Here is a 14,616-nt window from a genome sequence, read left to right as displayed (position 1 = left end):
TGTTTTGGGGCTAACTATACATATGCAGTAAAGATTAGTCTCACTGTGCTAATAACACATCATTTCATAATGTGCTGATGTGCAGCCACTTTGTTATTACATAGAAATTTGGGATGGATGTTTGGTATCTTGAAATTCCACTCATACCAATTTTTCCAAGCACATTTGTCGTCTGAAATCTTGTAAAATGCAGTAGTTCTGTACAATGATAGTGGAGACTGCTCTTCTGCCTTTGTTTTGGCCCGATAGGAGTTTCTACTTCATTTACTGTGATAAATTCCAGTCCTGTAGAAGTGATATCTTTTTCCAGAATAAATCCAAATGTATTCTAAAAACATCATCCATGGTTGAGATACTGATTTTTAACAAAATACCCTCTGCTTCTACCACAATCAAGGAGAGAGGATTTTGTTTAACAGCTATTTCATTATGATATTTTGCTTGCTTTGCTGAGAACTTCTCATTTCAAGCAAATATGATAATTTTACTTTTATCTTATTACAAGTGCCTTATACCAAAATTGCAGATCAGAAACTATTAATAGTATTTATTCTTTTGGCTAAAATTTTGTGTATACATGTTTTGATAATTACTGTTAAAAACAATGTAGTTAGTTGCACTTCTGCATTTCACTTGTAGATGGTTTTTCTTATATTCCTACTCAAAATCTACAAGCTCGTGGGCATTTAAAGGGTAACAGGAATACTGTCATTCTATCTATGCTGTTAGACTAGGTAATAGTAAATAAAAAAGCAGAGGGAAACGTCTTGGATATCTTTAATCAGATGAACCTGATTGGTTTGTTATTTGCAGAATTCCATGTTAGTCTTCAAGTATTTTTCTGTGAACTTTTCCTATTATTTACATTTTGAACAAGTAAATTGTTCACCAAAACCTAGACTGACCCAAACTATTTGGCGATTCATGTTATGGTGGTAAATTTTGAAAGCTAAAGCTGCCTTGAAAAATAAATATAATTCACAAAAATAATATTGCCTTTTCTGAACTAAAAAGGAAAAAAAAAAAAAAGCTCAACTGAAAAACTTTTTATTTTTCTTTTAATTCAGCTGGTGAACTCATTCACACAGCTGTAGCTGTGACTGATTTCCCAGATGAATGTGAGTGACAGGTAATGGAACTCTGTGTAAACTTATATTTTCATACACAGCTACTAATGAAGATGCCTCATTTTTTCCAAAATTTCCTTTTTATTCATTTACTTTGTAAATAAAATTCACCAGTTGCTTGTGCCTAACAGAAGAGTTCTACAGTTTGCTGCCTCTGTATTGCCTGGAACAAGACCAGCCTCTTGCACTCTGCTCACGTGAATGCTTGAAACCTTCATAAGTAATATATTGTCAGTGGTCTGAAAAATAATATTTACAAGCAGTAATTGGGTTACTTTCCTTTGCAGCTCTTTTAAAGTTTTTAGTTAAAAAAAAAGGCGTAATAACGGAAAACCACATGTATTTGGTATGTTTTTACTGATAAGTAAATTCATTATTTGGGCAGCCCTGGGTCTGCTTGCTGTTTCATGGTCTATCCAGCATGCTTCACGAGATAACATTCAAATGAAGTGTGTTGTTATAGATAGTGTTAATAGATGTGCATCTCTAGAAAGATACTTATGAAATATTAAGAGTATATTATTATTGAAGTTTTAGTCAGTATCTTTAGCTATTTTCTGACGTAAGTTGCCTGCTTAAGCATTACAAATTAGCAGGTTGGAGAAGAAGAGGAAAAAGCACTCTCAAGATGTTAGAATATTGGTGGTTGCTGGAAATTAAATAGCTATATTTTAATTTTTGTTCTTATAAAGTCAGTCTTAGTTCTTTGTGTTAAATACTTAGTTTTGATTCATATGAAGATCACTGTGTTTGAGGACAGGAAAATCCCTTGAAGGATTTTAATAATTAGAAACCTGAACACTTTCACATCTTAAATTTCACTTTTTTGTTAGGATTTGGGTAGGGAAACATTAGTGCATTTAATTTTCAGAGATTTCCCTAAATTTATAATTGCTGGAGGATTTTAAGTGAAAGGTTTTAGTGCAGGTGAACTACTTACATTAGTGCATAGTACAAATACATAATAAAAGAATACTGATCAGATTTCGGTTGGTAAAATGCATAAGTAGAAGTCAACTAGCAGTGCAAAATAGTTTGATAAAATTTTAATACTGAGTTTTGGTATTTTAATAGGCTCTTGTGTAATATTCAAACAGCTGAGCACAAGTAAGTAAATGCTAGTGGGAAAGTATTGTATTATGTAATATAAAACCATATTGTAACTAGCTTATTTGCTAAAAGCTACCATTTCTTGAAGCTGAATCTTTTTTGTACTATACCAAATGTTATTGTTTTATGTGTGTGACTGAGGAACAAATCGACCTTTAATGTTCTTGTTTCCTGTCATATTAAGGTGCATTTTTACAATAGTGGTGTAGCAACCTGTTCCTAATTTCATCTGAATGCTTATCACATGCTTCTGGCAATGTATGCTGAGGCAGGAGACATTTTGACAAGAAAGCATGCAATTGCATGTGTAACTAGTCTTCAAACTTTGTTTTGAATTTCACCTTTAAAACAAACAGCATCGAAATAGGCCTATGGTTTGAATAATCCTCCTCCATTAAGTACATGAATCTTTACTCCTCCAGGCTGTGTTCATTTGCATTTTATCTCTGCCACTCTTCCACACTTTTATTTCACTCTCGACCCTGTTTCTAGGAGATGTGCGAGTAAGAAGTCGGGCAGGATTTGAAACAGAGAGAAGAGGTTCTCATCCATACATTGATTTCCGTATTTTTCACTGTAAGTATTTAAAAGTAGATAAATGACAAATAAACAAAGGCTTCCATTAGTTTTAGTTAGTGAGCCTCTAAAAATAAAGTTAGCAGCTTATAAAGCAAGACCACTTTTTCTGCTTCTTAGGAGAATCTTTCATGCTACTTCATAACCAAAAATAAGAGGCAAATCTTCACTGGTAAATTTTGGTTTTTAAAACTTTAGTTTGAACTCATTGAATTTAGTCCCAAATCCCTGTGGAAATGGGGATGCTAATGAGTGTTCCAACTTCCTGCTTGGCAGATGCAATCAGTTGAGAAGAATACTTCCCTGCAGAAGGGCCTGGTCCAGGATGATGATTTGAATTACAGTAGATATAATCACTCTTGACCTAATCATAATCAATTAACATAACATATACTCAAACACGTAGCTAGAACTTAATGTTTTTTGACCAAATCTTAAATGAAGGTTAAAGTGTCATAAGAAAGCAGCAGACTAAATTGTCTTGATTATGTGTTTTAGGAAACATTTTTTTTCTCAAAAGTGTTATAGCAGGAATAGTTTTGGATAATTTCACTTTTTTTTTTTTGTCCCTACATATGTATTGTTGTAACTAAATATGTCAGTGGTGGTTGTAATGTAGAAGCTTTAATAACCTCCATACCAATATGCAGCAAAAGTGCAGGGGATTTAAATTGTAATTAAATTATACCAACAATATTAATGTACGTAGTGTTGTAAGGTATCTATGTCAACATTGTATCAGCACAATTCCAAGTATTCTGAGTACAATGGAGAGATTCAGAAAAACTACTTCATGGTAACAAGTGTGGTTGTTGTAATTACCGCATTCATAAAAATGAGTGGCAGAAGCTGTGCTAATATTGATATTAATCGAAGTTACTCTTTTTAAAAGTAGATCACTACTTAAATTTAAAACTCTTAAAAATCTTCATTTCATTCAAAAGTGAGTATCATAAAATAGGTGAGAAAACAAAGTTTGAAGAGTACACTATATTGATTTTTTTTCAATAGAGAATAAGAATTCTATCTCAAGGCCTGATAATTCTATTGAGTATAACAAAAGTTCTCTGTAGAAACAGCATGCGAATTATGAGTTACATAACTGTCTGTGTATATATATGTGTGTGTGTGGCATTTCATGCTGATGGGAGAAACTACTAGCAGAAGTATTAAAAGAACTACCTGTTAAAAGGCAGTCATGTATGATATTATTGCTGCTGTCAAATTAACTGTATTTTCTGTGGTCCTCCTCATGCTTTTTCATTCCATCTTGATGATTGTTTGTCCCACAGATCATGACTAATGAGGAGAAGGGTTTTTCACAACCCTTTTTCTTGTCCCTACTTGTTCAGGCACAGGCACCAACTTCAGCAACATCAACTGTGGTGTCTGATGACAGCAAAGAATGTTATCAGGAGGGCCCCAAAATTCTTTGGTTCTAGCTTCCTCCTCGAGTCAGCTGCTATGGCAGTTCTTAGAGTTGGCATATTATAGTCAGATTTTTTTGTACTTCAGGGTTGTGACTTGTTGTAATGTTGTGCTTTGACTTAAAACTCCTGCTACTTTGTGGAGTTTATTTCAAAGCCTGTAAAGGAATTCAGCCCCATCTCTCACCATATCACTACATTATCTATTCATTTACAGATTTTATTTTTTGTAATCAGTAAAATGTTTTCTTTTTATCCGCAATACTAACTGAGTCCTGATCAGTGTTTCCTTAATTGTTTTAAGCAAAAGGGCTTTAGTATTGTACCGTCAGGCTGTGGGTAGAGAGAAGTTGTGGGAATCAGATTTGACCTCATTAATAGGATATTCTCCCCACCCTCCTCCAGTGGCTCCAGAGGATTTTGCCACATAGAGCTACATGGCTGAAAAAAAAACGTTCAGCCATATGAGCAACAGCATGGGAGAGGAGCCAGCTGGCTCTTCGTTGCTTGGGGTGAAGCCTGGGCTGAAAAGGGTCTCCTCTGCAGCTGAAGCAACTAAACCATCTGAATGTTGACTTCCTCCCTATCCCCCAGCTGCATATTGAACATCAGTAATGCATGGATATGCCTCCTTCATGGTGTTTGTAAAGTTTCACTGGAACTTTTTTCCTACCATCCACTAACTTTACTCTTTGGTTCTAAATGTTTTGCAATGATCATTGCTTACTTGTTTTGCAGATGACGTATACTGGCTGTCATTCACAGTGATGGAGCGTTATTGCTGTTTTGTATTTTGCTTAGCTAACTTCTGTTGTTTTGCGTTATTTTCTTTTTCTGCTAATGATGTTTTGTGAAGAAGTTGAATGTCTTCAGGAATTCCAGCTAATAATCTGCTGACCAGTTGTCTTTTTCCAATATTTTACTATTAGGTTCTTAACCCAATATTTTATTGGTAGATTTGAAGAGTACCGAATTTTAAATGCATTACTCTATTTTTAAGAAGATTCTGTGGTGATGTTCTGTGGGCTTTTTTTCTTTTGCTTTGTTTTTTAATAAACACTTCTGACTTGTAACATCGTTTTTACTTGCAACTTCAACTACTGTTACCAAAGTAAAGTTTGCTAGCATTTAGTTCTTAGGACCACTTCTGTTTCTTCTTAAGGATTATAACCTCAGTGTCTGCATCTTCATCCCAGAGATCTGTAGGTGCTACGTGAATATTCAAGTTGCTAAACTGGCTAGAGGTATTCTCAGTAGTAACTTCTTTCTAGGAAATTCACTCTAAAATTTCTTGGAAAAAATGTCTTTGTTGCTAGAGATGGTGTCAGAGTCATATCAGAGAATTATTATATGCAGGATTTGACTGATGATCGAACTACGTTTGGATGGTGGTTTTTCTCCTATGTTATCTGTTATTCCAGAAGTCACATTTTTATAGCTAATTGCAGGAACTAGCCAGGAGGAATAGCTCAGTTAACAGATTTTTGTTTCAACAAGGCTGCTTCCCAATGAATGGGGAAAGTCAGGATTATATTTTTCGAGTTGGCTGGTAACTGGTGAACATCGGGACATCAGCTGATAATTGTTCTGTTACTGTGGGCTGTTGATTTATGTCTGTGTGGGACCACGGGCAAAACTCAGGTTAGCAGCTAAAAGATGCCATTTCTGGAGAGGAGGGAACAGCCACATAACTTTCTTCCTCAGAAGTAAATTTTTACCTTAAATATAATGGTCTGCTTTTGTTCAGTGGATGTACATATTTCACAGTTGCACAGTAAATTGCATATACTTTAATATTTTACTGAGTTGAACACAGAGCACTGGATCTTTTCACTCCTCGGGTAACAAGAAGGGAGTTTGGCAAATTCATTGGCAACCCAGCATGGACTGTTCAGTTTTCATGGAAGTTATGGGAAAAGCGATGGTAGTGGTTGTAACTACGCTTGCTCTCTGCTGGTTCATGAATAGACACAGTTAATGTGATTATTTTTGAATTTTTTTTACATTACTCAAGACATCATAGACAGTAATTCGGTCTGCAGCGTTAACAGGATATGTTGATAAAAGCTAATGAAAAACAAAATCTTTGGACGAAGAATTGGTAAATGACAGTATAAAAATATTCCCTTTTTCTGAAACAGCAAACCAGCAATAAAATTTTAGGTTTTGTTTAATTGCTATTGAGATGTTGTCAATGATGTCTGTTGTTTTCTATATGCATGTGTCTGTGTGTATATGTATGTACACACACAAATGCTTAAACTTTGATTATGTTTGTGAGGGTGTTCTAGCATGCACAAACAAAAGAATGTATCATGTGCTCCAATCACTTACTGTTTCACCTGAAAAAGAACAATCAGCAAATGTCCTCGGTGATGTGTACAGTATGTTATAGTTAGGAAGTGAGGCCAAAATGAATAAAGGGAAGCTAAAGTGAATAATTAAGATAACAGCAAAAAAGTATTGTGAAGTGTCTTAAGCAGATACAATTCAAATTAATGCTTTCAAACTTCCTTTTCAGGAAAGGGTGGTTGGTTATAGTCTGGAAGAACCAGATAAAAACCAAACACTTCAGTTTTGCGGAGAGGAAACATTTTTTCTTCTTGTTTTTCCTGTTGTATCTGCACCAGAATAGATAAGATCTTGTCAAAAGACTTTTAGAATTCTCTCTTGCCATGGTAGTCTGAGCATGCTCCTACGGGGAGGTGGTGATGTTGCCAACATGTGTGGCTCTATTTTGTGTTTTATAGATAACCAAATATGTTACATCTGTGGAGAAAAATACCTTAGAAAGAAGAAAGTGTTTTCTGAGTTAATCAGTATGTTTCTGTAAACATTTAGGAATTGACTCAATTTTGGATCAAATTGATGCTTGCGTACAGTACAGTGCTTCACATAGGAGAGAGAATGATGTGATGGGAACTTAAGGCTTCTTTATGACTTTGAATTTTCTAGTTAGTTGTTTATGGAATCTTTTTAGTGGGGAAAGGAAAGAAAGGAGTTTAGATTACTTTTATAGGTGATGGATGAATCTAATTTTCTTAGATTGCAAACACATTAAGGAATTCCAGAGTTTACCTTTGGTATACAACTTGCAGAGTGTTTACATGAAAATTGCAGTTAGTGGAGCGTTTTAAATGCTACTTTGAGATCTGGCAAAGATGTCAGCATCTACTATTTCCAGTGTTGTTTTGAACTTTCCAGTTTTTCACTTACCAATAGTTGGAAACGGTTTGCTTTGGAGAGGGAATTTAGACTTTTCTTGGGTGAGAAGCCAGACGGCAAAGTGCCTTAAGCAATTTTTGGAAATCTTTGTGTAACAGCACCTGGTCTGCTTTTGACAATACCATCTAGAGGCTGAGATAAAATGAGCGTAGTCCAGATGAAGTTGAGTGCCCTTTTTTGTTTCAAGAGAATAGGGAAATTACCTAGCTGAATCTGGTTAAGAGTAATTGTCTGTCTTGTTCAACAGTCTACTGTGAAGAAGGGTGAGTTTCACAATGAATAAAGTGATGCTGGCAGATTTCTGTGTGGTCGTAGTTTCAATGAAGTATTTGTTTCCCCATGAAAATACCAGCACTGAGGAGTGAAAAGCTTGTACTCAAGAGATTTCTCAAAAAGCTGCCTTTATGTGAAGGATGCATTCTGAAATTGTTATTCACAATCCAGATTATTCAAATGAATTAAAAAAATTTGCCTTCAGTTTAGTGCAGAGAATGCTGTCACACAAGGGGAGGTCACAGAAAATGTCCTAAAACCAGCTTTGGTCAAAAGAAAATGGTGAAGATAAACTTGAAGTGAAAAGTGAGCTTGGTTAGGGAAGGCTTCAGGCTAAAAGCTTCCAATTAAGAATACAGGACAGATTGTTGGGGTATTTTTGTGTGTGTGTGTTTTAATTTTATTTATTATTTTTTAAATTCTTTTGCTATCCTGGATGGTTGTTTTACCTACAATTTCTTATTTTCAAGTTCCTGTAAAACAGCATGTGAGCTCTGGAGTCTTGTACTGGTACAGCTCAGTGTTCTATTGCTGAGGTAAGTTTGGCCTTAGAAATAGACACAGCCACATTCTAGTTTCATTTCTTTAGAACCTCTCCATTGTCTCCCTTTTCCAAGTAGTTTATTTTGAAAGGCTGCTTTTTAGGTTTTTTCATAATGCTGGATAATTTGGCATAAAGTATGTGAGAATTCTTCTGTTTTCATCTCTGTTCCCAGTTTGACCTTTCTATTGACAGTCATACATACTCTTAGAGGATATTATTTTTTTGTCAACCACAATCTGTTAATTTTGAATTGTTCTTCCATTTCTGGGGGTCAAAATAGCCAAAAAAAGGATTACTTGATTGTTCCGTTATTCTATTGCTATATAACTGAAGAATTTTAGAACAACAAAGAACAGTGTTTTCTTGGAAAACATCAAGAAAAATATCTGATCCATGGTGTGGAATACATTATCCTTCTTTTGAGAAAAAGAGTTGAACCACTAAGTGTAATGAACTTATTTGTTCTTCAAAAGCATCAGTATCTTGATTAACACAGCTGTCACGGAGGCACCCCGTAGGTTAATTTAAGGGACAACAAGGTCCAAAACCAACTTTTATTAAACCGGTGAGAAACAGGGTTTTAGCACTCCAAAAGTGACTTAAATAAAGGTTCGGATATCAGTTGAGGAAAATTATTAAGAGGCAGCAACTAATACAACAGGCGGTCCACAGTGTGCATGCACGTGGCTTCACCCAAAACAATGCCGGAGCCGTCCCTGAGTCCCGGAGAAATACACACTTGCCTAAACACAGTGCAGGATTATTTTTAAGGAGATACATGCACTTGTAGTGAGTACGGGAAGCGTACACTCGCGATTCCGCGAGGGTAAATTTATAATACACCCGCAATCCTGCGAGAGTTAATTTACTTACACGTGCAAATGTGCACGGAATCCTACACGTGCTTACATGGAAGCACGGGAGGAAAATACACTCGCGATTGTGCGAGGGGCTCTCGGCGGCCACTCGCGATTGTGCGAGGAAATAATTTATACACGTGCTCGTATTGGGCACGGAAAGTTACACGTGCAAGTGTGCACGGAAGGAAAATACACTCGCGATTGTGCGAGGAAATGATTTAAAGTACGCGTGCAAATGTGCACGGAAAGTTATACGTGCATATGTGCACGGGAGGAAAATACACTCGTGATTCTGCGAGGATTAATTTTACACGCGCTCATATGGAGCATGGAAACTTATACGTGCATATGTGCACAAAAAGTATAAATATACTCACAATCCTGCGAGAAGTTTTACTCACAGCCGTGGCGGCGAGGCAAGCGGAGTCCCCATCCCGGGGGGGGCTCTCGGCGGCAGCATCTTGCTCGTGCTCCGAGAGACCCACACAATGGGCGGAGTCTCGACGAGAATCCCGTTTTTATCTGATCAGACCTGACTGTAGGCACTCTAGAAGCTTCTCTGCACCCCCACACTGTCTGTGGGTGCCCCTGAAGCCTCCAAACATCCCCCACGCTGGGTGGGGCTCAGTGTGCCTCGGCACTCCCTTCTCCTAATGGCCCTGGCCAGGGTGCTCTGGGGCCAAACAAAAGAAGCTGTTAGCCTCAAGTAGCAGAGAAAGAGGGAGATGTGCCCACTCCTTCCATACTGAAGGAGGAAGGGGGAGGGGGGGGGGGTTGCATTCTGCCACAACAGCATAAATCAGTTTTGAAAGGGATATATGTGTATTCCTCTAAATATTCAGTAAAGTTTGTTAGTTGACACTATCCTGTTGTGAGCTACAGATTTGCCTTCCCCAGTGGGTGGACTCAGGTCAAAAAAAGTACACAGCTGCAGGATTGCTGGGGTTATGATTCAGTAAATTGGTAAAGAAAGAATATGCCTTGCATATACTGTTTTCTAGTCCATTGCAAAATGTTATGCAGTCTGGCACAGGAATGGTGTTGTCCAATTTCCTTCATTTTTCTCTTCACAGTATCACAGTATGTTTGGGATTGGAAGGGACCTCAAAAGATCATCTAGTCCAATCCCCCTGCTGGAGCAGGAACGCCTAGGTGAGGTCGCACAGGAACATGTCCAGGCGGGTTTTGAATGTCTCCAGAGAAGGAGACTCCACAACCCCCCTGGGCAGCCTGTTCCAGTGCTCTGTCACCCTTACTGAGAAGAAGTTTTTTCTCAAATTTAAGCGGAACCTCTTGTGTTCCAGCTTGATCCCATTACCCCTTGTCCTACCATTGTTGGCCACCGAGAAGAGCCTGGCTCCATCATCATGGCACTCACCCTTTATATATTTATAAACATTAATGAGGTCCCCCCTTAGTCTCCTCTTCTCCAAACTAAAGAGCCCCAGGTCCCTCAGCCTTTCTTCATAAGGGAGATGCTCCACTCCCTTAATCATCTTCGTTGCCCTACGCTGGACCCTCTCCAGCAGTTCCCTGTCCTTCTGGAACTGAGGGGCCCAGAACTGGACACAATATTCCAGATGTGGTCTCACCAGGGCGGAGTAGAGGGGAAGGAGGACCTCTCTCGATCTACTAGCCACTCCCCTTCTAATACACCCCAGGATGCCAATTGGCCTTCCTGGCCACAAGGGCACAGTGCTGGCTCATGGTCATCCTGTTGTCCACCAGGACCCCCAGGTCCCTTTCCCCTACACTGCTCTCTAATATGTAATTTCCCAACCTATACTGGAACCTGGGGTTGTTCCTGCCCAGATGCAGGACTCTACACTTTCCCTTGTTAAATTTCATCAGGTTATTCCCCACCCAACTCTCCAGCCTGTCCAGGTCCCGCTGGATGGCAGCACAGCCTTCTGGCGTGTCAGCCACTCCTCCCAGCTTAGTGTCATCAGCAAACTTGCTGATAGTACACTCTATTCCCTCGTCTAAATCGTTAATGAATATATTGAATGATATTGGTCCCAGTACTGACCCCTGAGGCACTCCACTAGATACTGGCCTCCAACTAGACTCCGCACCATTGACTACCACTCTCTGGCTTCTCTCCTTAAGCCAGTTTGCAACCCACCTCACTAGTCTATTGTCTAGACCACACTTCCTCAACTTAGCTGTGAGGATGCTGTGGGAGACTGTGTCAAAGGCTTTACTGAAGTCAAGGTAGACCACATCCACCGCTCTGCCATCATCCATCCACCTTGTTACATTCTCATAAAAGGCTATGAGGTTGGTCAAGCATGACTTACCCTTGGTAAAGCCATGCTGACTGCCCCTAATAACCCTCTTATCCTTGATATGCCTTGAGATGGCACCAAGGATAAGCTGTTCCATTACTTTCCCAGGGACAGAGGTGAGGCTGACCGGTCTATAATTACCCAGGTCCTCCTTCTTGCCCTTTTTGAAGACTGGAGTGACATTTGCTTTCCTCCAATCCTCGGGCACCTCCCCCGTTTCCCAAGACTTGGCAAAGATGATGGAGAGCGGTCCAGCAATGACTTCAGCCAGCTCCCTCAGCACCTGCGGATGCATCCCACCTGGACCCATGGATTTATGGATGTCCAGACTACTTAATTGCTCCCTAACCCAGTCCTCATCGACTAAAGCAAACTCCTCCATTGACCTGGCTTCATCCGGGGTCTCGGGGGTACAGGGCTCCCCAGGGCAGCCTCCGGCAGAGTAGACAGAGACAAAGAAGGCATTCAGTAATTCTGCCTTCTCTGTATCTTCTGCCACCAGGGCACCCACCCCGTTCATTAGTGGGCCTACATTGCCTCTGGTATTAGTTTTATCAGCTATGTATTTGAAAAAGTTCTTTTTGCTGTCCTTGACCCCTCTCGCCAGCTGTAATTCTAAGGAGGCCTTGGCTATCCTAGCTGCCTTCCTACATCCTCTAACAGCAGCCTTATATTCTTCCCAAGTGGCCAGCCCCTGCTTCCATGACCTGTAAACTCTCCTCTTCTGCTTGAGCATACCCAACAGATCCCTATTCAACCACGCAGGCCTCCTGGCTCCCTTCCTTGACTTCCTTCGTGTGGGGATGCTCTGATCCTGAGCATGGAAGAAGCAATCTCTGAATGCAATCCAGCTATCTTGGGCCCCTTTTCCTTCAAGCAGTCTTGCCCATGGGATTTCCCCCAGCAATTGCTTGAAAAGGCCAAAGTTAGCCCTGCTAAAGTCCAGGGTTGCAATTCTACTTGCTATTCTGTTCCTGCCACCCAAGATGCTGAACTCCACCATCTCATGGTCACTGCAACCCAGGCAGCCCTCAACCTCTACTGCTTCGACCAGACCCTCCTTGTTAGTGAGGATGAGATCCAGCAGTGCACCTCTCCTAGTCGGCTCCTCCACCATCTGCATGAGGAAGTTATCATCAATGCACTGGAGGAACCTCCTGGACTGTGGCTGGCTGGCCGAATGGTCCTTCCAGCAAACATCAGGGAAGTTAAAATCCCCCACAACAACCAGGGCCTGTGACTGTGAGGCCACTCTCAACTGCCCACAGAAGGCCTCATCAACTTCCTCAGCCTGATCTGGTGGCCTGTAACAGACGCCCACAACAGTGTTGTGGGGTGTTTACAGAGATATTAAGGGGAGACAAAATTCAGAAGAATTACATGGGTAGAATCCTTTAGATACCTTCTCAAAATGTTTTCTTTTTACACTTTTGCTGCTGTACTATTTAATGGCTTATAGTGCTACTGGCATTTAATTCACACTGAAGTAGTCTAATCCCTGCGCTTTGAGTGATTTCTCTCAAATTAGCTCTGCTTTGAGCAGAAGATTGGACCAAAGGACTATCAGCAGTATCTTCTGTCCCTTCCAACTGAATTATTCTACTATTCTCTCTCTTGATACTTTACTAAGGCAGCATTTCATTCTCTAGGGTCCTTCAGGAAAAGAGGTATTAATATCTTTGGTGGTGGTGGTGCTTGACAGTTGCCTTCCATTGGGGGTGATCTGTTGAAAACTACTGGAGTTTCTACTGAAGTAGTGATACTACTAGAACTTCCTAAAACTTAACACAATTTTCTGATTCCAGTCAGAAGACTCTTGCAAGGCCGTGGTTGTTTAACAAATCCTTAACCCACAGCTTATTTTCCAGTGATCATTATTATGTGGATTAAAAAGAAAAAAAAAGTATGAATGTGTATATAAATACATACATATGATACATCAAAACCAAACCAGACTGGCTTAATTTAATTCTTTGAAGCAGAAGAGGAGGTATAGTGCCTTACAGTGATGCTGTCAGGGCTCCAGAGTGGTTCTAAGGATGTCAGGAAGGGTAATAAGGTAGTTTAGACACCGGTAGTCTTCATATATAACTTCAAAATCCTTGCTTGAAATTATATCTTCCACATGAAATCATAGTTTTAGATATGACTTCGGTACTGAATGTCTTAAAAGTACTTTAAAATGCAAATCGTGATTGAAAGACTTAAAGAGCAGCTAAATAACAGGACTTAAATATAATGCATTTCTTAATGGTTTGATGGGCATAGATGTGAAATTAGAATGCGCATAGGTCCCTCTAGTGGTGTGAAATGCTACGTGATACTTTCAAATTATTCATAAGTAGAAATGACTTGTGTCTTGCAAGGCTTTAGAAATATGGTTATAATTGCCATGTGAAATTGAATATTTCTTTCAAATGTATATATTTACAGTTAGTGGAAACTTTCAGATATTATGTTACATTTGAATAGTATCTTCTATGTAAAAATGTTAAACGAATGCGTAGTTGCCTTTAACATGGAAAAATTGTGAGATTTTACTTCCATGAAATTATTTCCTTTAATTTTTTTAGGACAAACTTCTCTGAGCATATGCACCTTAAACTTCAGGTTTCCTGTTCACACATAAGAAAGATCCTTCCTCACAAATATTTTTTTTTAATTCCTTTTTCTGTTAGTGATACCTGAGATCCTCAGTTAAGCTCTTTCTATTGGTAATAGTAAAATTCAGTTATTTTTATCATGCATAATTTCCTATTTACCTATTGCCTATAGCAGGGAAGAAGTGGAAAGCACAGGTTTTATGCTGGATAAGCCTTGTTTTGACCGGGACCCCATGAGAGGCTGTGAGTCCTTATCCTTTGCATTACAAGAAAGTTAAAGCATTTTGCTAAAAATTATGGTTTCTATTAAAAAAATTTTAACCAAGCCATAATTAAATTGTCATTCTTTAGTTCATTGTCTGTTCTTACTACAAAAGATGCAAAAAATTCTGAGAGTATATCAGTATATTATTATTTTTAAAGTGATTTTGACTTGTCTTCACTAATTTTTTTATTTCAACATGAGAAAACTAAGTATTTAATATCCCTGGTAAATATGACAAAATTATTTTGTCTAGTTTTTCATGCAGTACAACACACTGGAGAGATTTGGAGTGGGAAGAGAGATTAAAATAAGTGTCTT

General features: G+C 38.9%; 1 protein-coding gene across 8 annotated transcripts in view; it reads left to right on the top strand.

The window, feature by feature from the left end:
- The window catches only part of PDE7A (phosphodiesterase 7A), an 82,465-nt gene that overhangs the window by 46,393 nt on the left and 21,456 nt on the right, over positions 1-14,616 (top strand). For 4 of the 8 annotated variants that reach the window (XM_065053665.1, XM_065053670.1, XM_065053662.1 and 1 more), the window contains exons 3-4: positions 2,202-2,234; positions 2,730-2,813. The exons of 2 other annotated variants lie outside the window; for them this stretch is intronic. In XM_065053665.1, coding sequence (XP_064909737.1) covers positions 2,202-2,234; positions 2,730-2,813 — 117 coding nt within the window. The remainder of the gene's footprint in view (positions 1-2,201; positions 2,235-2,729; positions 2,814-14,616) is intronic. 2 more of the 8 variants (XM_065053663.1, XM_065053667.1) reach the window with 1 other exon arrangement.

The sequence above is a fragment of the Columba livia genome, chromosome 2 (genome assembly GCF_036013475.1).
Source record: "Columba livia isolate bColLiv1 breed racing homer chromosome 2, bColLiv1.pat.W.v2, whole genome shotgun sequence".
Taxonomy (NCBI): domain Eukaryota; kingdom Metazoa; phylum Chordata; class Aves; order Columbiformes; family Columbidae; genus Columba; species Columba livia.
Note: the sequence above shows the minus strand (reverse complement) of the source record. Positions and strands in the feature narration are given on the sequence as shown.